The sequence below is a fragment of the Lepidochelys olivacea genome (genome assembly GCF_965140295.1).
Source record: "Lepidochelys olivacea isolate rLepOli2 genome assembly, chromosome: 2".
Taxonomy (NCBI): domain Eukaryota; kingdom Metazoa; phylum Chordata; order Testudines; family Cheloniidae; genus Lepidochelys; species Lepidochelys olivacea.
In genome coordinates, this window is record NC_140412.1 from 218,466,016 (window position 1) to 218,490,279 (window position 24,264).

At 40.6% G+C, this 24,264-nt stretch overlaps 1 protein-coding gene across 2 annotated transcripts in view; it reads left to right on the forward strand.

Moving 5' to 3' along the window:
- THSD7A (thrombospondin type 1 domain containing 7A) overlaps positions 1-24,264 on the forward strand; it is a 534,141-nt gene that overhangs the window by 455,845 nt on the left and 54,032 nt on the right. For both annotated transcript variants that reach the window (XM_084619828.1, XM_084619829.1), the window contains one exon: positions 2,482-2,745. In XM_084619828.1, coding sequence (XP_084475954.1) covers positions 2,482-2,745 — 264 coding nt within the window. The remainder of the gene's footprint in view (positions 1-2,481; positions 2,746-24,264) is intronic.

The following is a 24,264-nucleotide window of genomic DNA, read 5'->3' on the forward strand; positions in this document are numbered from 1 at the left end:
AGGGATGTGGTGTGGCTGCTTCCCAGAGTGGCGCAGAACCTGTGGTGGTGGCAATCCCATGGGCTGGATCCAAAACCCCGAGGGGCCGGATCTGGCCAGCGGGCCGTAGTTTGCCCACCCCTGCCCTAAATCAACCCCTCTAGTCAAAATGGGCATAATCATTGAATTATTGACCATTTTCCAAAAGGTAATTCTAGAGCCTGTCTCCAAATGTCTCAATTGTCACAGATCTGCTGTCATTATTGTTTACTATTTTCACTGCATTAGTGTCCGAAGGTTGCCATGGGAGTCGATGCCCCAGTGTGCTAGGCACAGAACAAACATAAGGTAAATCACAAAAACAACAAGGAGTTTGGTGTCACCTTAAAGACTAACGGATTTATTTGGGCATAAGCTTTCATGGGTAAAAAACCCACTTCTTCAGATGCATGGAGTTTCCAGGCATCTGAAGAAGTGGGTTTTTTACCCACAAAAGCTTAAGCACAAATAAATAGTCTTTAAGGTGCCACCAAACTCCTCACTGTTTTTGTCGGTTCAGGCTAACACGGCTACCCCTCTGATATAAGGTAAATCAGAGTCCAGCAAAATTTGTGAGCCCAGCAAAAATTGGAGGTTTTTCTGGTTATTGCAGATGGTTACAAAATGTTTTTCATGAACATTTTTACAAACACTTTTTCCTGCTTTTTGTTGAAATTTCATTGTGGCTAAAAATTTGCACAAACATTAACTGATCAGCCATCATAACAGCCCAGTTAGGTAGGTAAGGAGTACTCTATTCATTGTCAGGTGGGGAAACTAAAGAGAAAAGGTTAAATGACTGATTTATTTATCCACAACACTCCCTGGATGGAGTCAATGCTTGAGTCTTAATACACACAGTCATGTGTTTAATCCATTATATCAAGCTTTCTCTTATGTTATCAAGTATTCCCCTTTTGTGGCTGGAAACCACATTCTCTACCCCATGGTGGAGCTAGCTAAGCTGGAAATCACTAAGCCAGAAGTGCGGGTGCTCAATAGCAACCTAGGCACCAGCACCCCCTGTTGTGATAGGAACAATCCAAAATCAGAAGGCCTACAGCCATGGGTCCCAAAAAGCCACGCGTGGGTGGCTATAGGAGAGACTGTGAATAACTCTCAATCTTCAGGAAGACTGGCAGGGACCTTCTTATAATTCTGGTGAACAATTTACATTAGTGTTACTTCCACAAAGAAAATGGCTAGAAATTTACCTTAAAGCCAGAAACAAGAAAAACAGAACTGGCAACCAGCCTTGGCACTGACAGGTCCCTGTGGATCTCCCTATGCCAAGTTTAGCTACTCAGACTTGGTGCTGAGGGGATGGTTTGGCCTTGGTGAATCAATTCTATACTGCAACTTATCCAATCCAATCTGAAGAGCTGAGAACAAAGGGCCTAATTATTCTTGGGGAAAAGATGAGAAGAAAGAGGGATTAACTCTCACATTTTCAGTATGAAGCTGCCGAATGAGAAATCCCCTTACTACAGTACATTGTCCCTGTTCTACACTAAAACAATATTTAGTGTAATTACTAAAAGTGCTATAATGTCCTGCCTAGTGCTTTTAGTGTTTCATTTTCTGTAAGTAACATGTTTGAAAGACAAGGAAAATAGTGCAGCGCATTCATTTATATTATCATCTAACTGACAGATAATTACGTTACGAAATGATTTTGCCAGGGCTCTTTAGTTTCTAAAAATGGAGCAATCAAATGAGATATGAGAGCAAATAACAAGAAATTAAACAAAAACAAACTTTACAGAGAAGATTAAAAAAATGCAAATAGGAGAAAATGGGTGGCTAAATAGTTGGGGAGATTAAAGGAGTTGCTAGAAGAGATTTGAAAAAATGCAGCAATGTTCTGGAATTAATCAAAAGAAGGAGCTTATTCCATCAGGGGGCAAGAAGAGTGATTCTTAACTAATGGTGCAATAACATGATAAAATTTGAGGATTTTGATCATTTGAAATAGTGTAACAGAAGCAGACAGTAGCTTTTTCTCCCTTGATGCCAAAAGAATTTTTAAAAAACTCAGAAAAACCACCTTGCACATTATCCATGGAATGAGTATGACATAATAACTATTAAATTGCACAACACTGATGTATTGGGGTGAGCGGGGGGGGCAGCCTATTTTTAGTGGCAAAAATGTTCAAACTCAGATATTTCAAGCTAAGTATTTTAAAATTATAAATTTAAATAGTTGGCTTTATTTTCAAAGATGATGAAAACAGCAAGAACTGTAGATGCATAGCACCTTTGAAAATCAGGCCACTTTCTTAGGTGATAAAGTATGAATTTGGGTGCCTAACTTTAGGCACCTCCGGATCTGAACATTTTGGCCTTAAGTTTTGTGCTCCTTGGAGAATTTTTGCACAGTTATAGATCATTAAATAAAATTACCTGCTTGTGTGTATAGTGACAGAAAGAACTTTCTGAACAATTATTTTCTCCCTCCAGGAAAAAGTAAGAAGCGAGACAAATGCAAAAATTCCCAGTTGTATCCTCTGATCGAGACTCAGTTTTGTCCTTGTGACAAGTACAATGCTCAACCTGTGGGGAACTGGTCAGACTGCATTTTACCAGAGGGCAAAGTGGAAGTATTACTCGGAATGAAAGTACAAGGAGATATCAAGGAATGTGGGCAAGGCTATCGTTACCAAGCCATGGCATGCTATGATCAAAACAGTCGGCTTGTGGAAACAGCACGATGCAACAGTCACGGTATTTAGAGACATCTTTTTTTTCTTCCTTCCTCATTTGTTTGTTGTTTTCTTGAAATGTAAGTCTTGAGACTCTGGTGGTCATAGGTACAGACAGAATTAGGAAATGAATATTTATTGGTTTGACAGAGTACAGGAAACTGCTGTGGAACATGTAATGTTGCACCAGAGGTATCTCCTAACCAAACATACATTGAGTAACACTCAGTGACCTGAGAAAACTCTTTCTGACTCATAAAGTAACTAAGATTGCAGGATTAGTGACTTACAATACAGTAAAACCTCAGAGTTACGAACACGTCGGGAATGGAGATAACTCTGAACAAAATGTTATGGATGTTCTTTCCAAAGTTTACAACTGAACACTGAATTAATACAGCCTTGAAATTTTACTATGCAGAAGAAAAATACCGCTTTTAACTATCTTAATTTAAATGAACCAAGCACAGAAACAGTTTCCTTACCTTTTCAAATTTTTTTAAACTTTCCCTTTATATTTTAGTAGTTTATATTTAACACAGTACTGTACTGTATTTGCTTTTTTTTTTTTTAATTATCCCTGCTGCTGCCTGATTGCATGCTTTCGGTTCCAAATGAGGTGTGCGGTTGACCGGTCAGTTCGTAATTCTGGTTTCATAACTCTGAGGTTACTGTGTAATGTTTACAAGAAAAATTATGCTGAATTACCAGATATCAGTTGGGCTTTATCTGATATCATAGAATCATAGAATATAGTCAAGTATATCTTAAAAGTTTGCCAATTTCATTTTATGTACAACTGCAACTTTAATTTGCATTGAGAAATGTTTACAAAGGACCAAATTCTCAACAAATAAGACGTGGTGCAAAAGTGGTCTGAAAAGAATGAAATTATTTCCCCTGACTGCAGAGCCTTAAAATAGTAGTAATCTCTTAAAGAACCAAATCCTTTATCCACTTCCCTTCACAGGGAGTTTATCAGGTGGTTATGCATAACTGTGCATGCACTAGCCACACCACACACTGCTCCTTTTCTCGCACATCTCATTGTCACAGACAGAGCATTATAAGGCACAGACTTCCTGTATCCTGCTTGCTTTGCACATTGCCCATGGGTTCTTATACACTTGAATGTGTGGCGAGGGCAGGATTTGTTCCAAAATGGTTGCTGGCTTAGGGTCTGCACATATGTAGTGTTGCGGCCAGATCCTGAGCTGGTGTAAACCAGACTACATGACTTCAGTGGAGCTATGCTGATTTAGATTGGCTAAAGAGTACTTTGTTCTACATTTAAGTGTGGGATTATATACATTCTAGTAATAGAAATCCCACAGAATGAATGTCATTATAGCATTTCATTCCAATGTCAACATTGGTTGAGCATATGCCATGTATTCTGGTTTGTACAGTAGAACTGGGCTATCAAAAATATCATAGATTTAATTACTGAAAATAGTCAATCAACAAAATTAAATGCGTGAAAGGGATTATAATTATTTGTATGCCTTCCTCTGTCAAACTTCACCCATGATAAATTATAAACTCCTATGTCAGGCAGAAATGTGGCAAATGGAGATGCTTGAGCTTTGTGGATTCTGAGTGCTTTTAATTCTCTTTGAATTAAAAAGGAGTTGAGAGCACTTGGCACTTTACTGGCAGCACTCAGCTTCTCATCACATTAGGCCAATTATCTGAATGTTTCTGTCTGTTTACTAAGGAGGGAGAGAAGTAGCGTTTAATTGGCCATGAAGCCATCTTTAGAAAATTATAAAATTGAGACTTAACCTCAGTGCAGTTCTTCCATTTTCTACTTTGCTACCGATGTGTTAGGTCACGTTTTTAATTTGTTGTGGCTGTTATGCATAGCAAGTCACTAGTTGATGATTTATTTTCATCATTGTCTGTGACCCTGCAAACGACTTTCACAGATCTGTGTGTTTATTTCTGATCTGTTAATTAGAGCGGAGAAAGCTTGAAAAACCCAACCTAAGAAGTAGGTATTCTTAAAACATAAAAAAAAAACCTCTGAGCCTTTGGAGACCTTATTCAGTGTAAAGTATAAAACAATAAAAGATCTTGAGTCCAGGAGAAGCCAGAGGGGTCTAATGCCAATCATTGAATTGAAGGATGGATACTGTCAAGTTGTCTGTAAACTGTTAAAAGGGAGAATTTGCACAGGATGCAGGAGTTATTCTGTAATCTGTAGATGCAATGAATGCTGGGAAACATGACTGATATAACTGGCAAAGAAAGGGACAGAACAGGATGGTATTCAACTGTCTCCAGTGAAGGGAAAAGTCCCAACCCTGCACTTACAGAAATCAGGGCCTGCTGCTCAGGTGCGAAAGGGGAAGCTAGCTCAAAACCTTATGCACTAGCAGGTGCTTGAAGTGAGGCTCTTAGATTAATCTTGGTACAGACCAGGAATAACTCTTTGTCCTTCACTCCATTTGGGTGAAGTGGGGGCAGGACTGGACTGTAAATCAGCCCACCATTGACTCCCCTCCACACACCACTCACACCCCTTTGCCCGTATGCCTGGGAAAACACAGAACGTGTGGCTAATCGCCCTGCCTCTGTTGCTCATACTTTCTCTTCTTCCCCTCTGTGCTTCACAGTGCGGTGTAAGACCAGGGTCCAAAATATTCTTATTAGGACACCCTCAATTCGAATTTTTAGAAATTGACTCGTTTCAGACATTTTCATTTTCTAAAGAAAAGGAGTACTTGTGGCTCCTTAGAGACTAACCAATTTATTTGAGCATGAGCTTTCGTGAGCTACAGCTCACTTCATCAGATGCATACCGTGGAAACTGCAGAAGACATTATATACACACAGGACAGTGGGGCAGGAGGAGGTATTGTTTCATGGTCTCTGTGTGTATATAATGTCTTCTGCAGTTTCCACGTATGCATCCGATGAAGTGAGCTGTAGCTCACGAAAGCTCATGCTCAAATAAATTGGTTAGTCTCTAAGGTGCCACAAGTACTCCTTTTCTTTTTGCGAATACAGACTAACACGGCTGTTACTCTGAAACCTTTCATTTTCTAGTAGTGCAGCATGTCAGCATGTACTCCTCCACGAGTGTGTGCAGCTCTGGAGAAGGCCTGGGAGGGTGCAGGTCGGGAGAAGGAAGTCCTCACAAGGGAGTGAAGACATCTCTTTCCTTCTTCCTCACCTTGAGCCTGCTGCCCACTGGTCCCTGGGAACTGGAAAGTGTTCCAGAGAGAGAATATCTGATCACACCCTTCCTGTTTCCATTACCCCAGTTCCTGTGCTAGCAGAAGGGGCCCTTTGCTACCCCATGCTGACATTATCTCCTAACAGCATGCAAAGGCCATCTAGGGACTTAAGTGGGGGAGCCCATCTAACAGCACCCAGATCACAGAACCTGTTACTTCTCTGCTCCTCTTGTCCCCACATTTAAAATCAACAGTAGCTCTCTTGCTGCCTCTGGGAAGGAGCATGCATGTGAGCCCCCCTGACCAGTGTACCATAGTGATCATGCTAGTGCAGGAGTCAGGAAGTGAAAATGACTCTCAATGAAATAATGAAACTGACTATTCCTAGTTTGCTGTCACATGCACAGAGTAATATATTGAGGTTCAAATATTTTTCTCTGTCTTCTTTTTGTTATGATAATTGTAGGGGATTACTTGTAAATATAGTTGGCTAAAAAGAATTATCCAGAAATGTGATATTTCAAGTTGACAATGCTCTTTAAAATGAAAAACGCCTTAGTAAGTCTTTTGGCAACTGTGACAAAGTAGGAAATATCTGTATTTTTAATAAATATGATGATTTTGCTTATGATGGATTTCTTTCTATGGAGTTAGATCAAAATGGGTTGTTAGAGGAAAATCAAGTAGGAAAGGTAAAACAATGCCCAAAAAAGAAGCATCCCAACAAACACACAAACGCCAGGTTTATAGCAGTGAAGAAGTGACTTCTGGCCTCAGTCCTGATAACACAGCTGTTTTGCCAATGCTGAGAAGAGAAGGGAACAATAAGACATCAGAGGACCGCCCCACCCACCGTACCCCAGTCTAGAAAAGGGTGAGGGTTGAGTGAGTGGCCAGAGGCTGCGCAGAGAGTGTCTGTGGAAGCTGCAAAGCTGGCCAAGGATCAGAGACAAACTAGACTGTCCTGCTTGCAGCATGCTCTCTGTTTCTCCCAGCCAGATGGCGGGGTTAGCTCAGCTGAGGGGAACTAATAAAAGCTTGCAGTGAAAGATTTTATTGTTCTTTACTCCTTGCTCTGTGTATTTTGTACCTCTGGAGGGATGAATGGTTTTGAAGTTGCTCCTTCTGAGTTACTTTAATCAGCTTGCTGATCACAGGTCCCCCGGAGTGAAAGGTTTACAACTGCCAAATGCAGTTGGACTTGACATGTTCACACAGTAGAGAAACAAGGAGGACTGCGACCCAGAGATCCAGTCTGAGAGTGGTTGGACTGCATGGTTCCTCCCAGAGTGAAGTTCAGTAAGCCAGGCCTGTCTCTTGCAGGGGTGCACACAAGAGGGACTTAAAAGGAGTCTAAGATGCAGTTCATTCCGTAACCTTGACAGCAACAATTTGGGATCTCATGCTTGGCCTTTGTACTCTCATCTTTCAGTCAAAATAAAGTAAGCTGTGAAGTGTCTGTGTGGTACCATTAGATTTATGCTCAGAGGATTTGATCATTGTGTTGTAGACTTCAATTTTGAGCTGACATTGCTGAGCATTCATTGCTTTTAATTTAAGAAGCTATATCTACCTTGGTAGCACAGGAACAGCAACAGCATCGCTTGGATAAAAATATCTCAAGGTCTATAATATCTGTTGTTCCTCTTGGTATCCACATCAAATTCCAAATTCATTGTACATTAATGCAGGAAGATGGAACAGCTTAATAGGAATATGTGGCCTACTTATCAGCTTTCATGGTTGGGCCATGTATCTTCAAATCTTTTACATGGTTGTTTCATTAATTTGATTTTGGTCCCCTTAAGTTTTGTTAATTACTTTTAATAACAATGATTTACACTTATAAATAATACCCTTCATCCAAGAATCTGAAAGTATTTTTCAAACTTTAAGAGTGACAGAACTCACTTGGAGGTAAAAGCTGCTCTCCAAGCTATGCATGCACCATTTTCTGATTCTTCCTGGTTTCTTGAATAAAAATGGTTCCTCATCAACACAGCTGCCATCCTATTCTGGTGAAAAAATATATAATATAGGGTTTTTAAAAAAAGTTCAGTGCTTAAGAAAGGTTCCAGTTTGATAGTCCTAGAGACACCTCTGTGCTTTGACTATGAAGTGTTATATAATGCTAAGTACTGAAAAACCAGGTCCTATGCATTTCATGTTGGACACCCAAAATTAGTGCATACTTTTGACCTTAATTTCACTGTGCCTATATCCCCCATTTATAAAATGTGGTAATACCCATACATCTCCTAGTTGTGTTCTTGAAAATGAATGTGAAGCACTCAGATACTATAGTGACGAGTGTCATAGAAAATCCTGTGAATAAATTAATAATTTTGTCTCCAGAGCAGCATTTGAATAATGTTGCACACACAACCTAACTTTTGAGAGCTTGACTTGACAACCTTAAAAATGTTCTTTTAACATAGTTTAACAGGTTGTTTCCTAAGTTAAAAACAAAACAGAGCATCCTGAATAAACAGAAATTCCACAATGCAGCATAATTTTGACACCCACATAGGTCTTCAGTAAGATTGGACCCTTTAGTATCCACCACAGAGACCTCTTCCACTTGAACTAATGGAGATAACTGATAGCAATAGGAGGTTGTCACCCTCTATGTGACCAGTACTAGAGAGGAATTGGACATTTCGCTGAAGCTGGGCAAAACATTTTCAGAAAATAAACTATGCGGTTTTGGTTGACCTGAAACTATTTGTGAATTTGTGTCAAGTTTGCCAAATAGTTTCACCGAACTGAACAAATCAGATTGTTTAGGAAATATGGACTCTGGGATATTCTGCTGTAGGTCATTCTCAGTCTCTCTTGTTAAAGCTGTTCCATTGTGTTCATGCATTGGGACATGGGGAGAATGAGAGTGACTCTATAGCCCAGTGGCTAGGGCACTCACCTAAGAGGTGGGAAATCCATATTTAAATCCCTTCTCCTGATCACACAGATGGGGAAATTAAATCAGAGTCTCCCACATCCTGGGTGAATTCCCTAACCACTGAGCTAAAAGTTATAAGGAAGGTCACCTCCTCCCCCCTCACGCCCAAGCCATTTTGTGAATCTAGTCCTCCCTTGTTTTTATCAAAATGCCCACAATTCAATTGAAAATTTTGGAAACACAATTTTTTTGACTTTTTCATTTTCCTGAAAATCTCAAAACAACTTAATTTTTGGTTTGACCCAAAATGCTTTTTTCAATTTCAGAATAGCCAGTTAACTGAAAAATCCATTATTCCCCCAGCTCTACACTTTACCGGTGGGTTTTACAGCTCTTTGATGACAACAGAGGAATGGTGAGGCCCAGGAATCTTGAGTTTCATTCCAGGCTTTGGAGGGGAGAATGCTCTACTCAGCACACTCTTCCACTCCTTCCTCCCAAAGTGTTAACCCTTCTGCCCTCTCTCCACTAATCTGTCCTTGTCCCAGGCCTCTTTTTCCCCATCCCTGGCTCCTCAGCTCAGTTCCATTCTCCTCACCAGTCCCAATATCTTTACCCAGCAAGCCCTAGTCTCACGCCTCTGGACTTCCAGGTCCCTGTGTCCTTGACCAGTCAGTCCCAGTTCACTCCCACATCTGGCAATTCCATCATCTGTCTCTCTCCCTGTCTTGGCCTTCCCTCAACCCCTGCCTGCCCACATTCCCCTTTTCCCTGGCTCCTTCTCCCAATTTCCCTCCCTGGTCACCTCAACTGATCTCTTTATCTCCCCATCCCCCAGCTCTTTGTCCTAGTCTCTTAGCCCAACCAGTGCCAATTCTCCCCCTGCACCCTGGCTCCTCTGTCTTCCTCTCACATCCTTCCCCTTGCACCACTGCTTTTCAGTCCCAGTTCCCTACCTTCCCTCTGCCCCAGCTTCCAATCTCCTTGTTCGGCCATCCCCAGCTCCCAGATCTAGTCTCCTTGCCCAGGCAGTTCCAGTTTCCTTCCCTGCCAGCTTCCAGTCCAAGTCTTCAACCAAAGAACCCTTGTTTCAAACTAATCCTCCTGACCCACAGGTCTGCCTCTTGTCCCGTCTGTATTTGAATCAGGCAGCTTCCTACTCCATCGTGGGAGAGGGTTGGGGAGGGTGTCACTGAGAGAAAGCTTCTCTGCTCTCAGTCCAGACACCCAGACACAGCACGTCCTGCAGAATCCCAGAATTACATGAAAGTCCTGTTGAGCTTCAGTCTTGAGCATGACCAGTGGAGGTGGAAACTTCAGGAAATTTAGCTGCTGAAATTTAAGAAGTCTCTACTGAGCTTGCTATTTTTTCAGAGGCTTCTAATGTGGCCAGATTTGGACAGATTTTCACTGGGATGACAATGCAGGCACATCCCTTGCTAAAATTTTAGTCCCTGCTCTGAAGCATGGGGTTACTAGAGCTTTCAAAGAAAAAGTTGTCAGCATTTTTTAACATGGACAAACCCAAGGATTTTTTCCTAGCGCTGTTCTTGGAAATAGTTGAACGGTTTTGGCTGAAATTTTCCAGAACAATTTAGCCTGAGGTACACAACAAGCTTGGAAAATTTAGCCCAAATGACAAAGAGCTGGTAAAGTCATAAACAATTGAATACAGTGTCATATAATAGAAAGTATCAGGCGACCTTAATAAATACCAGCTGTCATAAATATGACATGATCCCACCGCTGCCACCATGTCACGGTTCCTCCCCCACTCTGAACTCTAGGGTACAGATGTGGGGACCTGCATGAAAAAACCTCCTAAGCTTATCTTTACCAGCTTAGGTCAAAACTTCCCCAAGGTACAAAATATTACATCCGTTATCCTTGGACTGGCCGCTACCACCACCAAACTAATACTGGTTACTGGGGAAGAGCTGTTTGGATGCGTCCTCCCCCCCCAAAATACTTCCCAAAACCTTGCACCCCACTTCCTGGACAAGGTTTGGTAAAAAGCCTCACCAATTTGCCTAGGTGACTACAGACCCAGACCCTTGGATCTTAAGAACAATGAACAATCCTCCCAACACTTGCACCCCCCCTTTCCTGGGAAATGTTGGATAAAAAGCCTCACCAATTTGCATAGGTGACCACAGACCCAAACCCTTGGATCTGAGAACAATGAAAAAGCATTCAGTGTTTTACAAGAAGACTTTTAATAAAAAATAGAAGTAAATAGAAATAAAGAAATCCCCCCAGTAAAATCAGGATGGTAGATATCTTACAGGGTAATTAGATTCAAAAACATAGAGAACCCCTCTAGGCAAAACCTTAAGTTACAAAAAAGATACACAGACAGAAATAGTTATTCTATTCAGCACAATTCTTTTCTCAGCCATTTAAAGAAATCATAATCTAACACATACCTAGCTAGATTACTTACTAAAAGTTCTAAGACTCCATTCCTGTTCTGTCCCCGGCCAAGACGACTACAGACAGACACAGACCCTTTGTTTCTCTCCCTCCTCCCAGCTTTTGAAAGTATCTTGTCTCCTCATTGGTCATTTTGGTCAGGTGCCAGCGAGGTTACCTTTAGCTTCTTAACCCTTTACAGGTGAGAGGAGCTTTCCCCTGGCCAGGAGGGATTTCAAAGGGTTTTACCCTTCCCTTTATATTTATGACACCAGCCCTGCCTATAATGATCTATTCCCTGATTGTCCTGTATTCAGTGCCCCATGTATTCTGCAATTCTGTGGCCTTGCCCTTGAATTGTGCTACAGACTCTCAGCTTTCATTTTGTTGAAGTTGTTATTCTAGCCTTATAATTGCAAAAATAACCCAAAAATTGGAACTGAGTGTAAACCAATTCAATGGTGTTTTCCTTAGCACACAGCCTGAAACAATAGGTCTGTGAACTGCCCCATGTACCCTCCAGCCAATTCCATGGCTGTGGAATTCAGAATTTTCTCAAGAGGTTAGGTTTTCCCCCCACAATTTTCTATTTGGTACCGACATTTTGAGTACACAGGGTCTTGTGTGTATGTATTATACACAGTAATTGATGGCAGAGATGTTTGTTTCCATAATCAAATATACTGCATTGGTTTTAAAATGTTCATTACAAAACAGTTACCGCCCATGGCGTTAGTTTCTTGTTGCAGTAAATTTAATAGCAAGTTGAATTTAAATTTAAAATATATTAAAATTTTTCATGGAATCAAAGGAATTAAAAATTGGAAAAGACTTATCCTCAACCTGTTTTCAATTGGTTTATCTTGCCTAGTTGCAATTATTCAAGATATTCATCCCTTGGGGGACATCCCTTAAGAAGCTGTTCTAGCTTAATAGATTTTACCACTGAGAGAATGTTCTTGACATTCAGCATTTTTTTTCTTTTCTCAATTTTATCCTGTTACTCTTACTACAGATTTGGAATCCCTCTTTGGTGTTCTCAGCCTTGAAATACTTGTGGATCTTTATCATGTGTCTCAACTGTTGGTTGGCAAACCTACATGTTTGCTTTCAGTTCTTTTATTCTTTCTTCATAAATCAGTGTCTCTTGGCTTTCAGTAATCCTGGTGCTCTTCTCTGAATTCTCTCCATTGTATTTACATCCTTCTACTACGGAAAGACCCCAAGCTGTATGCTGAATCCTACATGTGGTCAGATCTCTCCAGCTTTATTTAAGAGCTACATTATCATTATCTTAATGATGTGATGCATTGACAGAAGCAGGTGAGAATCACACTGGAGCTAATCCTGCATTCCTTGTGCACCCAGACTTTCCAGTGACCTCACTGGGAGTTTCAGGTGTGCAAGAAATGAAGTATTTGCACTGTAGGCTTCCCCGGACTACTGCTACTACTATTTATCTTACACTCGTGCCTTCAGGACCCCATTGTGTTAGGCACTGCACATATACGGAGGAAGAGACTGTTCCTTCTTCTAAGGACTTACCTAATTTATTGTCTACCTTCAGCCTTACTTTTTTCCCCAGTATGTACCACTAGCACATAGACTGCTATATTCCTGCACTTACAAGAGTATGAAATAAACTTTAGTAGGCCTTTTCCATCTCTAATTGCTATATATGTTTGTCACTTCTATTGAATATCTGTGTTGAATTAGCATTTTATGTTGCAGTGTTTTGGTTTATTTTTCCCTAGGTGTATTAGCTAGTGCTTTTGAGGTTAAGTCTCATTTTATGTGTTGCCCATATTTCCAATTTCCCTTAAGTCCCATGGTGTAGTTTTCATGTCCTCTGTGGAATTTACAAAGCCTTGCAATTTAGTATCATCTGTGAATTTTAATGTGCTGTTTACTCCTTCTTCCAGAGCATGAATAAAGATGTTAAATGACACCAAATCTAACAGTGAGACCTGTGGCATCCCATTGGGCAGGACTCACCAGCTTAATATACACTGCAGCTTCTCATCAATCTTCGTAGTTCTTCAGCTTTTGTTCTATTTCTTCCCATTTGACAGTGCCCATATCCAAACTTATTTGAGCTAATTTTTTTTTCTGTACAGGTAGGTTTTTTTAGGTACTGTAACAAATACTTTACTGAACGCTCAATATGGGACACATTTCACATTATCTTTATCCACTTATTTTGTAATTCAATCAAAAAAGCTACCAGGTTTGTCTGGCATTATTTCTTTTTTATAAACCCCATGTTTGTGTGTGATTCTGTTATCTCCTTTGCAATAATACAGTACTTCACTGACAATTAAGTTATAATTTTTGGTTAAATTTCAGTAACAGAGGACACAGTTAGGAAACATAAATTTTATGCTCAGTTCTTCATAGAATCTTATATTGTGCCCTTCTTGATTTCACTAGAATATCCCAGTCCGTTTATAATGTAGGGAACTTCTGAATGATGATCTTGAGAAGAAAAAATGTGTGGAAACTGATAAATCTAAGGGTGTTTTACATCTTGCGGTGCCAGGCAAAGTGAAGTGTTTCTGAGAAGGACTAGGTTGTGACACCGATGGCCTGTATGTCTCCTCACCTAGTAGGTCTCATCCCCTCCATCAGGCCAAGAAACAGGAGGGATGAGGAGGTATGGAATGACTAAGTTAGGGAAAATTTGACAATGAAGTGACCTCATACTCTGAGCATGGGACAGAGCTTAGTCACGCAGAAGTAAGCTACAGGGAGGACTCGGAGAACCATCCATTCTTTGTGAAGAAGAAGCCCTATTTAGCACTTTTTAGGGTGGGCAGCAGAGGTAGGACAGGTCTCTTCTTGGAAATGGGAGGAGGACTCAGGGAGCCAGGAGCAGGTAGGACAGTGCAGCTTATATTTTGGGGAAGGGAGAAGAGGAGAGCAAAGAGTGTCTACTTTTCTCAACTCTCATTTCTTTATTAGAGGCCACTGACTGGCCACACTTTCGTCCAGGTGGCTCAGATTGAGGGGTGTAAGCTGACATGAAAAGAAGACCAGGGAAGCATGATGCTGAGTGAAGGTTTTGAGTGAGGGTAAGTTTGTGGGGTCGAGGTAGTAAGTTATGGTCACTCAGGAAAGTGCTATGTCCACAATGCTTACTGTAGATCTCTCTCTCTCTCTCTCTCTCTCTCTCTCTGTGTTTATCGAGAGAGAGAGAGAGAGAGAGAGAGAGAGAGAGAGAAAAGGGATATGTTTCCATTTCTCTCACTATGGACACAGACCCTCCATTTTCTAGTTCTGTGAGCTCTACTTTGTTCCAGTAATTTGCTGGGAAGGGTAAGAAATTATAAAGCGCAGTTGAACTGCAGCCTTTTGTTTACAGGACACACACACTTGTTTTTTGCAGCCCCGCCCTGTCGTCGTCGGAGTGCGGTTTCATTTGAGGAAATAACATGCCATCAACACCTGAACACATTGTTACCAAAATATTATTATGGTTTATTTAATACAGTAAACAGCAAGTGCAAAATCCCTGAGTGGCTCCTTTAAAGTTTAAATTAGAATTGTTATGGGAACCAAAAACTTGTATTTTGGTGTCCTGATCATGAAAAGCAAAGAGCTGCTGTACTGACTATAAACCACTTTATTTATTCTACAGTATTTAGTTTCTCGCCTTCATATAGTAATTATGATTCATGACCCACATAAACTGAGACATGTTCTCTTATGTAGGGAGTCAACATGCTAGCATGGCAGACTGCTGTAATTTTTTTATATAGATCGTATTATCCTTCTTAATTCATGTCAGTTTATTGTTAAGACCTTAGGCACAATCAACCAGTCCTGGATAGTTTGTCTGCTGCCTTATTAGTGTGAGATTATTTCCCCCTTTAGCATTAATTAAATGAGATACATTGATTTGTGCTGACTCTACAAAGCAGTCTATGGCTACAAGGCTTATGCAGGGGAATATAGAGGAATATTTGTATATCAGTGAATATCTTTTGCAACATCTGTTGAGAGAGTCTATATGAAGCAAGGAATTTCTTATTGAATTGCTCATGTTCCTGATAGCCAAATTTCAAATGTTATAAAAGTGTCCATGTGGTCTCAGACATAAGTTTATAACTTGCTGCGTCCACTTTTATCAATTCTTTTTCCCTTTGTAGTTTCCTTTTTAAACTACTCTACGGAAATATAGATCTATGAAAGGAAAATAAAGAACATAGAAATTAAGATGAAAAGTTGTGTTTTTTATTAAGCATACCTTTATAAAGCACAGTATGTTTTTTCCATCACAATCTCTAATCTAAGTCTATATCTAATACAATGCTAGTGTACTTGCATCTTAGCACTACCATTTAAGTCTATTATAAACACTATTAGGGCATGTATTTTACTTTTCCATGTGGTATATGTAAGGTACTGTATTTGAGACAACTTGTGTGCTGTCTTGGAATATGTTGCCAATGCATTTGTAACATTTTCTACGTGAATATCTTTGTGGCAGGAAGGCATATTATTGAGATGATGCTGTATTCATCATCAAGAAATTCAAAAAGAGGTGCTTGGTAAGTATGGTTTGAATAAATGTACTTGAATTATACATTAGGGCAGATGGAAGAATTATCCTTTAGTTTTAGCACAAATACTGGCATAGACATTGCCCTTGATACTGTATTTGATTGTAAGTCTAAAAATAGCTGCCAACAGTATGTTGTAGCCAGCAGCAATTTGGCAAGTACTAGGCAAGAGATCAGTCGTGGGATAGACTGTTCTTGCTCATACACCTTGCTGCCTTCTCACCACTACTACTGATGCCAAGATTCTCTTTCTGTCAATGGGTCAGACGCAGGCGACATCCATCAACTCAGAGAACACTTGAAGCCTGTACTTAGTCCTCCAGACACAGAACTGCTGATGCAGAAGATCACTAAGTATTAACAATTGTTCTTTGGCACTGAAGACTTGAAAGGTAATCTTGAAAATAAGGAAAAGGACATGCTCTAGTGCAATTTATCATTCCCTGGAATATTGTGACAGAGTCACCACTGTAAGCACTCCTGGACAAAGAACACAAATACCTTTTAAAGCCGGGAGAAATTTAGACAGCTGGGCTCTTCTCTCAGTCCTGGATGATCAATCCCAAGAAAGATATACTTCAACAAATAATATAGCATAAAAAACTCTGGTGCCACAATTTCTCTCTTGGAAACAGAGAGCAGTACTTGCAAGAAAGAAGAAAGATAGTTGTACTGCTCTCACGTGTGGGGTAATACCTAGCCAGCTGTTGTGTTGATATCCAAATACTAAGTTTTTCAGATGCCCATAATGATTCCAAGCTACAGCCCAACAAACTCAACCCAATTGGAGTCAAACTTTACCTGCAGACATCAGCACTTTGGGAACAGAAAGAATCTCAGGTCAACCTACTTTGACTGCCTTGTCATCAGGCAAGGGATGAAGTCCCTTTAAGTCTATTGTAACATGTCCATAATATCCTTAAATGACTTTTTACTTGGAGGTCCAAGTGGCTCGGGGAATTGGTCATGGGGCAAACTATCACGCCTAAGTTTGAACCCAGGTTGGTAGTGGCTGAAGAACATTGCTAGTTGATGTTGGTTCAGTGGTGAACATGAAGTTGTTTAGTAATTTCAGTCCGGTTCATAATAGATGGATGTCCAGTTCATAAACTCATGATCAGAATTTGCAGCATGATTAAATCCTGATTAGGTCTCTTCTCAGTTTCAGTTGCCCTTTTCTTAGAAGAATGTACGTTACTTTCCAGCCCTGTCTGCATATAAGTTCTCCATATCTCTGATCAGCATCGGTTATCTTCTCCTCATTTTCTGATATTTTTACAGCATGGGGAAAATTTGCAAACATGAGTGACCAAAACTAAGCAACTGAGCACAGTTTTTTCAAAGGTGCCGCACATCATCTATTCTGATTAACACAGGGCATGTCTGCACTTGGAGCTGTGGGGGGAAATTCCCAGCTTAAATAGACAGACTTGTGGTAGCTTACATTGAGCTAGCACTCTAAAAATAGTAAGGATGTAGCTGCAGTAGCATGGGGAGCAGTTCAGGGGTGGCCGACCTGCAGGTCTGGAACTGCATGCGGCTCTTCAGAAGATAATATGCGGCTCCTGCTAGGAGCCAACTCTGGGGAAAAAATGATGGGTGCTCAGCACCCACCGGCAACCCTCCCGCCTGATAGCGGCCCCCCCAATCAGCACCTCCTCCTCCCTCCCCCATGCCTCCTGCCCGCTGCGATCAGCTGTTTCGTGGTGTTCAGGAGGCCGCGGGCGGGAGGGGGAAGAGCAGAGGAGCAGTGCACAGCCTTACCTCATCCTCCCTCCCTGTGCCTCCCTCTCACTGCAATCAGCTGTTTTGCGACTCGCAGGAGGTTCGGGGGGGGGGGCAGGAGAGAGGACAAGTCTCCCTCGGGGAAGGGGGCAAGAAGAGGTGGGGTGGGGGTGGGGACTTGGGGAAAGGGATGGAGTGGTGGGTGGGGCCAGGGATAGAGCCAGGAATCCAGCACCCGCTGGCTGGCACCAGCGTCTCCTTGAGTAAAGCACACTGTGACTAGTTGGTGTGGAAATTTTTAATCAAAATTTTTCTTATACCATCTAACAATGGAAGGCAAGTGCAAACAGAAAAGAAAATACACAGATGAAAATCGAGGCTTCCAGCAGGAGTGGAAGAATAAGTACTTTTTCGTTGAACGTAATGGTAAGGCTGTGTGTCCTGTTTGCCAGACGTGTATCTCTCAGTTCAAATCTTCAAGCTTGCGTCATTTCGCTTCTCACCATGTGCATATGGATCAAGAATTCCCACGAGGTTCTGAACTCCACACTTTAAAACTGAAAACTTTGACAAAAACAGATGTAGAAGCCCAGTTCTTTACCAGATTTGCCAACTGATCACAGACTGTAACATTAGCGTCCTATTATGTGGCCTGGCACATAGCCCATGTGAAAAAGCCCTACTCTGAAGGACAGCTTATAAAAACATGCATCACTGATGTGATTTCAATCCTGTCACCAGAGAACAAGAATCTACAGAAGAACATTTCTGGCCTGCAGCTTTCACGCCACAGAGTAGAACGCCGAATCTCCAACCTGAACAGTGACATCGAATCGCAACTCCACTCCCCGCAACTTCAGCAGTGTATTTGAGCATTGCTTTGGATGAGTCGTGCCATGCACAGGATAAACCTTATTATCATTGACTTCACATCACTATTTTGCTGAAACAGGGTCTTGTTGAGACATTTAAATATGGAATTAGTTGCCTAGATCCAAGTTTTAAATTGTCCTTTTATAAACTAGGTAGCTAACACTGGGAGATCCCAAGTGTAGGAGAACTGTTATCTCTTTGGCTTCATAAGTTTTCAAATTTTTTTTTTGCTTGCATTGCATTGAATATATTTGTACTGATGAAGTAGAGAAGGGAGAAGGAAGAGAGAGGTGTGCTTGGGCAGCATGTGAAAGCACAAGTTTATGTGAAATTTGCAAAAATGTGTAGGTGGTGATTACACACCTTCAGAGATGTATTTGATGAAAAGTGGCATAAGAAGACTGGAGAATAGAGTAAAATGAATAATTTTCTACAGGCAATTTATCTAATTTAATCGTCTCTGGTCACAGAAATATCTGCAAGCAGATTGCAGTTTCCTTGAATTTATTTGTAACTATTTTGTCAACATTTTTATTTAATTATTTATTTTACTGCATGGATTAATCACAAATGATTCTTTATTAGTATTCTGAATCTGTGAGTGGGCAAGATAAATCTGATGATAATGTGCAGGCCAGCAGGAGGGGGATGCCAAGAAGTGGAATGGAGCATTGCAGAAGGAAGTCGAGGGGAGCTGGAAGAGATCATGATGTTGACAGCTGCTCTTGCATAAGTCTCAAAAGACTCCTGTGGCAAAGCCCTGGCTAGACTCTGGGTTGGCTCCTGATTCAAGATGAAATAGAGAAGGAACTGAGAGGAAGAAAAGATGCCAAAGAGATCGGATGAATTTGGCAAAGACTTTTAGATCTCAAATTTAGTTGAAGATCTGTGATTTTCCTCTTAAATATTTTTGAAAATTGACACAATTTCTAAAGATTGTAATGCCAAACAATGTGTTGTCCTCCCCCTATTTGCTCCTCTTTGTCTTTTATTTTTAGTTGGAAATGAGGTTCTTTTGTTTTGTTTCCTACTTTAGATCAGGAGATTACCTGAATCAGCTCTCGAGGCATCATTTTTCATCTGTGCTTGGCAGAAGATGCTGTTTCTGGCAGGATGTGTTTTTTCCATTTCTTTCTTCTTCTGTTTTCACTTCTTCTCTTCCAGTTTTTCTTTCCTATCTCGTGTGTCTTTCCCCATTCTGTCTGTCCTCCAAGCTCTCTTATTTTCTTATTGCCACACTGTGAGCTTTCACTGCCATGTAAGAGAAACTCCTGTCTGGCCTGACCAACTCCCTACACTTAACACATTGCTTTTGTAGTATTTATCTACAAAGAATATCATGTGAGATATCCAACAAGAACTTATTTCATGCTGGCCATCATGATCATTGTAGGATGTGTGCACAGATAACAGTTAAGAAGTTGTATGTTTATACTAAAAAGATGTTTAAACCAAGCAAACCAGGCAGGGTGAATAAAGGTTCCCTAGACAAAGGAATGTTGACTTTCCTATCTGCCCTGATTTTGAATGTAAATGGAGCAGGGGTAGCCAGACACAATGGAAATTATAGTTACATATTAAGTTAACAGGAAAAGTAAATTATCAGAAGGATTAGAAGAACAGCATAGAGTCTGCACCCTGAAGAACAGCATGGGAGAGGAATTTTGTCTGGGGGTGTACTTCAAAGGATACATTTCAGAGTTGCTTGACTATCTGAGGGGGAAAGGACATTCTAGCTATCCATCACTGAGGGAGCAAGAAACACAGTGCTTTTTGTATTCATGAACGCAGGATCCTGGCCAGGGGGAAGCTTATGACACTGAGAGGAGGCTTTGGGCGAGAGACTGCCTGAGTCAAGAATTGTAGCCTGTTAAGCCTTAGTCACTTGTATTTTTTTTATTTGTAACCATTTTCTGTTTCTACTACTCTTGCTTAGCATCACTTGAATCTCTGTTCTTTAGTAATAAACTTATTCTTGGTTTTACTATAAGTTCATCTCAGTGCAATATATTAAAGTAAAGTGTGCATCATCCACTAAGCCAACAGGCTGGTGAGTGTCCTGTCTCTTTGGAGACAGCAGAGTTGGTAATTTCTGTGAGTGTCCAGTGACAGGGGCTGGATACTGCAGGGCAATGTTCTACAAGGGGAGTCAGGAACTGAAGTGCTCCAAGTGTTACCTGCAAGGTGAAATAGGGTCTGGTAGTGTCCTGAAGAGTTTGCTGGACTGGCTAACGCACTGGAGTATCAGGGAGCTGTCACAGTTTAGTATCTGCAAATCTCTCTCTCACTGAGGCAGAGGAGTAACAAGGTAACTTACAGTTCTGGTACCTTGAGAAAGTATGCCACTCACCTTCTGCCCTCTTTTGTTTACTCTCCTTCTCTCTTCCTTTCATCCCTGTCTGTTCTTTCCTGTCTTCCCTCTTCTGTCCCTCTTTTCCCTTTAATATCTCCCATGTTGTGTCTCTCCTCTGCAGTCACTTTGCCTCTTCTCCCTGAACATAAACTCCATTCATTCCTTGGGAAGGCCTTCAGTCTCTCTGTTCCCTTTGGAGAACTCTTTGCACCTGGAAAACTCCTTCCTTTCCCCTCTTTCTGCTAATGCTGGGGACCCATTTTCTGTCAAACACTCTTCTCTCTCCCACCAGTGGCTAGAAGTCTTCACTCACCTGTTCCCTTCCTCTCTTGATAGTATTTCCTCCCTGGTGACTCCCTGCTTTCCTCCTCTGCCCTCTGGTGATAACAAAACCCTCCTTTTCCCATGTCTCCAATGGCTAAGAGTCCCCTCTTATTCTCTACCTTCAGCTCTTATTATTCAAAAGTCCCCACTACCCAATTGTTCCAGGGGATTTGTGGGTGCTGGTGCCATTGCTGGTGGGGAGGCAGGAAAGAGGCAATTCTTGTAGAGTAGTCTCCATCAGCACCCTGGACTTGACTAGCCAGGAAAGGGCATCCTCTCAGTGGAAGAGAGATTAAGAGCTGGCTGGAGAGCAGATGCTGCCTAGAAGTGTAAAGAATTGAGTGCTTCAGTCACACAGTCTTTTTACATGGTGTTGATATGGTAATTTGCCTACTAAATCCTCCCTGAAGCATGCCCATTGGTCCTTAAACAAAGCATAATTTTACTCCATTATAGAATTTGTTGGAATTAAATAAAATATATAGTAAAGAATTTGAGGCACTAGATAGAATTATGGCTTTATTGCATTGTGATTTAAAACATTTTGTGTTGAATGATGCAAGCATATGAAGATTTTTACTACATGTTATATCATTACAGATTATTGTGGTACAGATTCATTTGCCATTTTGGGGGATCATTATACTTTTTAAATACAGGTGAAAGTAATTAAAATGTGTGACTTGCATAGAATGTTTTTGTCTGATATACCATCTAAGTGTAAAATTGCAAAGTGCTTCTTGTTTTGTTTTTTTTAGCTACATACATACAATGTACTACACATATTATCCCAGTAGAAGAATTCTTTATTGTCCTGTTTTGTATCAACAAACGGGGGAAACAAAGCTAAATATGTGGTAATCTGGTAGACCATTTAGGAAAATATGTTCCCAGAAGTTTCCTTTTCTTATCCCAGTAACCACTCTACACACAAACCCCTAACCCTTTTACTGGTATTTTGTGGCACTCACATCTGAAAGTGCCTGAATCTGTAACTGAGACAGATGGTGAGAAATTGAATCCCCTTGAGTTACAATCAGGCAAAGTTAAAATATTTTGGAGGCTTATGGTAGAGCAGGGGTCAGCAACCTTTCAGACGTGGTGTGCTGAGTCTTCATTTATTCACTCTAATTTAAGGTTTCGCATGCCAGTAATACCTTTTAATGTATTTAGAAGGTCTCTGTCTGTAAGTCTATAATATATAACTAAACTATTGTTGTATATAAAGTAAATAAGGTTTTTAAAATGTTTTAGAAGCTTCATTTAAAATTAAATTAAAATGCTGAGCCCCCCGGACCGGTGGCCAGGACCCGGGCAGCGTGAGTGCCACTGAAAATCAGCACGCGTGCCGCAGGTTGCCTACCCCTGGGCTAGAGTCTCAATAAACGAGCTAGATGAACCAGTCTAGATTGATTGAAGTTATCTGCTGAAAAAAGTGAATAATATATCTAAAATGAGATGAAGTTGTTTCTTCCAGTTTTAAATTGGAGAGAGAAATTTAACAAACACTAAAATTGTGTGTTACTGTTAAAAATAGAAATAGTTTTATATGGGCAAAATTATGTAAAAGTAACACTGAAACTAGTGTAGATAAAAGCTTGCATCCAGTAGATTAGGATGTCAATAAACTCAACCTTAGAGATATAAAACACTCCTCATGTTTTAATAACGGGCCAAAAAAATCCTGCCAGACAGTTATTTTCTGTTCTCTCTTAACTTCCTTGTCATGATTCATGTCAAATTTGAAATATTCCAAAATATGGAAATCAGATGTCTGGCTTTATATTCCACCTTAAAGTGCTCTTGCGTCCTGTAGAAGATTTACAATTTGTTTTTTATGTATTAACATTTAGTGTAGGATGGAGCTTTGAGGTCAGGCACATCTGAATTCCAAGATTAACCCAGACATGATCCATAATCGATGTCACCCATTCTGCTGCAGGGCAATCCATACCACTGCATATCATATGGTTTTCAAAAATACGTCTAAAACAATGTGCCTTTCATAAAGAATCATTTGGTCAGTCAGTTGAATGTCAAAAGTTACTTAATAAACAAGTTCATAATTCACTTCTGTGAAGTAGTTGACATCTTAATGATGATACATTCTCTGAATGACAGCTCTACATAGATCAAATTCAAGACATACTCTGTATAGATATTTAACCAGCTAGCAGTTCCAAGCAGGTGCAAGCTGTAGAAAACTAGAACCAGAATTCAGAGTTTATCTGAGTGTACAGGTAAAATGTGCATATTCTAATTGTACAGGTTTTTTTTTTATTATTTCTACTGCACCTTGTGTTTAACATACATTGCTGGAAAGTGTCTAGAAATATATCTGGAAATATAATGTATCAAATGTTCGTGCGTTTTTATATTGCACATAATTGTTTGGTGTTAGTTGCCTTCAGAAAAGATCTTGGCAGAAGACAGTTCACTCAGAGTTTACGTTTTTAAAGAGTTGCTAACGTCACAGTTGATGAAGATGATAGGTTATCAGCATGTGGAGGTGGACAAAAAAGCAAAGAAACTGCTAGGATGCAAAAGGAACAGGAGGGAAATTAATACTGAAATATTATAATGCAGTTATGTATATAAATAGCATACTCTTGCTTGGAATATTGTGTGCAGTTCTGGTCACTCTTATCCAGACCCAAACTGGAAATGAAATAAGTAGTGTTTTGTTTGGTTAGTCTTTTGTCTACAAGCTAGGCTCCACCTACAAGACAAGCTAAAATGAATGTCACTCACAGTAGATTATCCAGTTGCTCAAAGTGTGATCATGAGCATGATCTGCTTGGCAGTTGAGGCTTGGCTTCCCCTCACTGGGTTTGGATGCACCCATGGGCAGAGGTGGAATAAAGCACATGGCCCCCAGAATCATGTGACAGGACATCAGAATCTAAGCTTTTCTTTGGTCATGGTTGTAAGAAAACTTGAAAACATGACATAAGTGTGACCAATGTAATGATGTCTACCTGGGTCTCACAGCATCCTCTTGAAGCAGGAAGAGAAGATGATGCCACACCAGTCACCAGAACAGGCCAAGCCCCTTCTGCTCTGGTGGGACTCAAATGTCCCATAAGTTCCACTGTTCCCCTCTGGCATTTTAGCTCCATAGGTCAAACTGCAAACAAAGTAAGTGTATCTCAAGTGCTACTCAACTGTAGTGTCAAAATGAATTTTTTGCACATTTCATCATAAGAAGAAA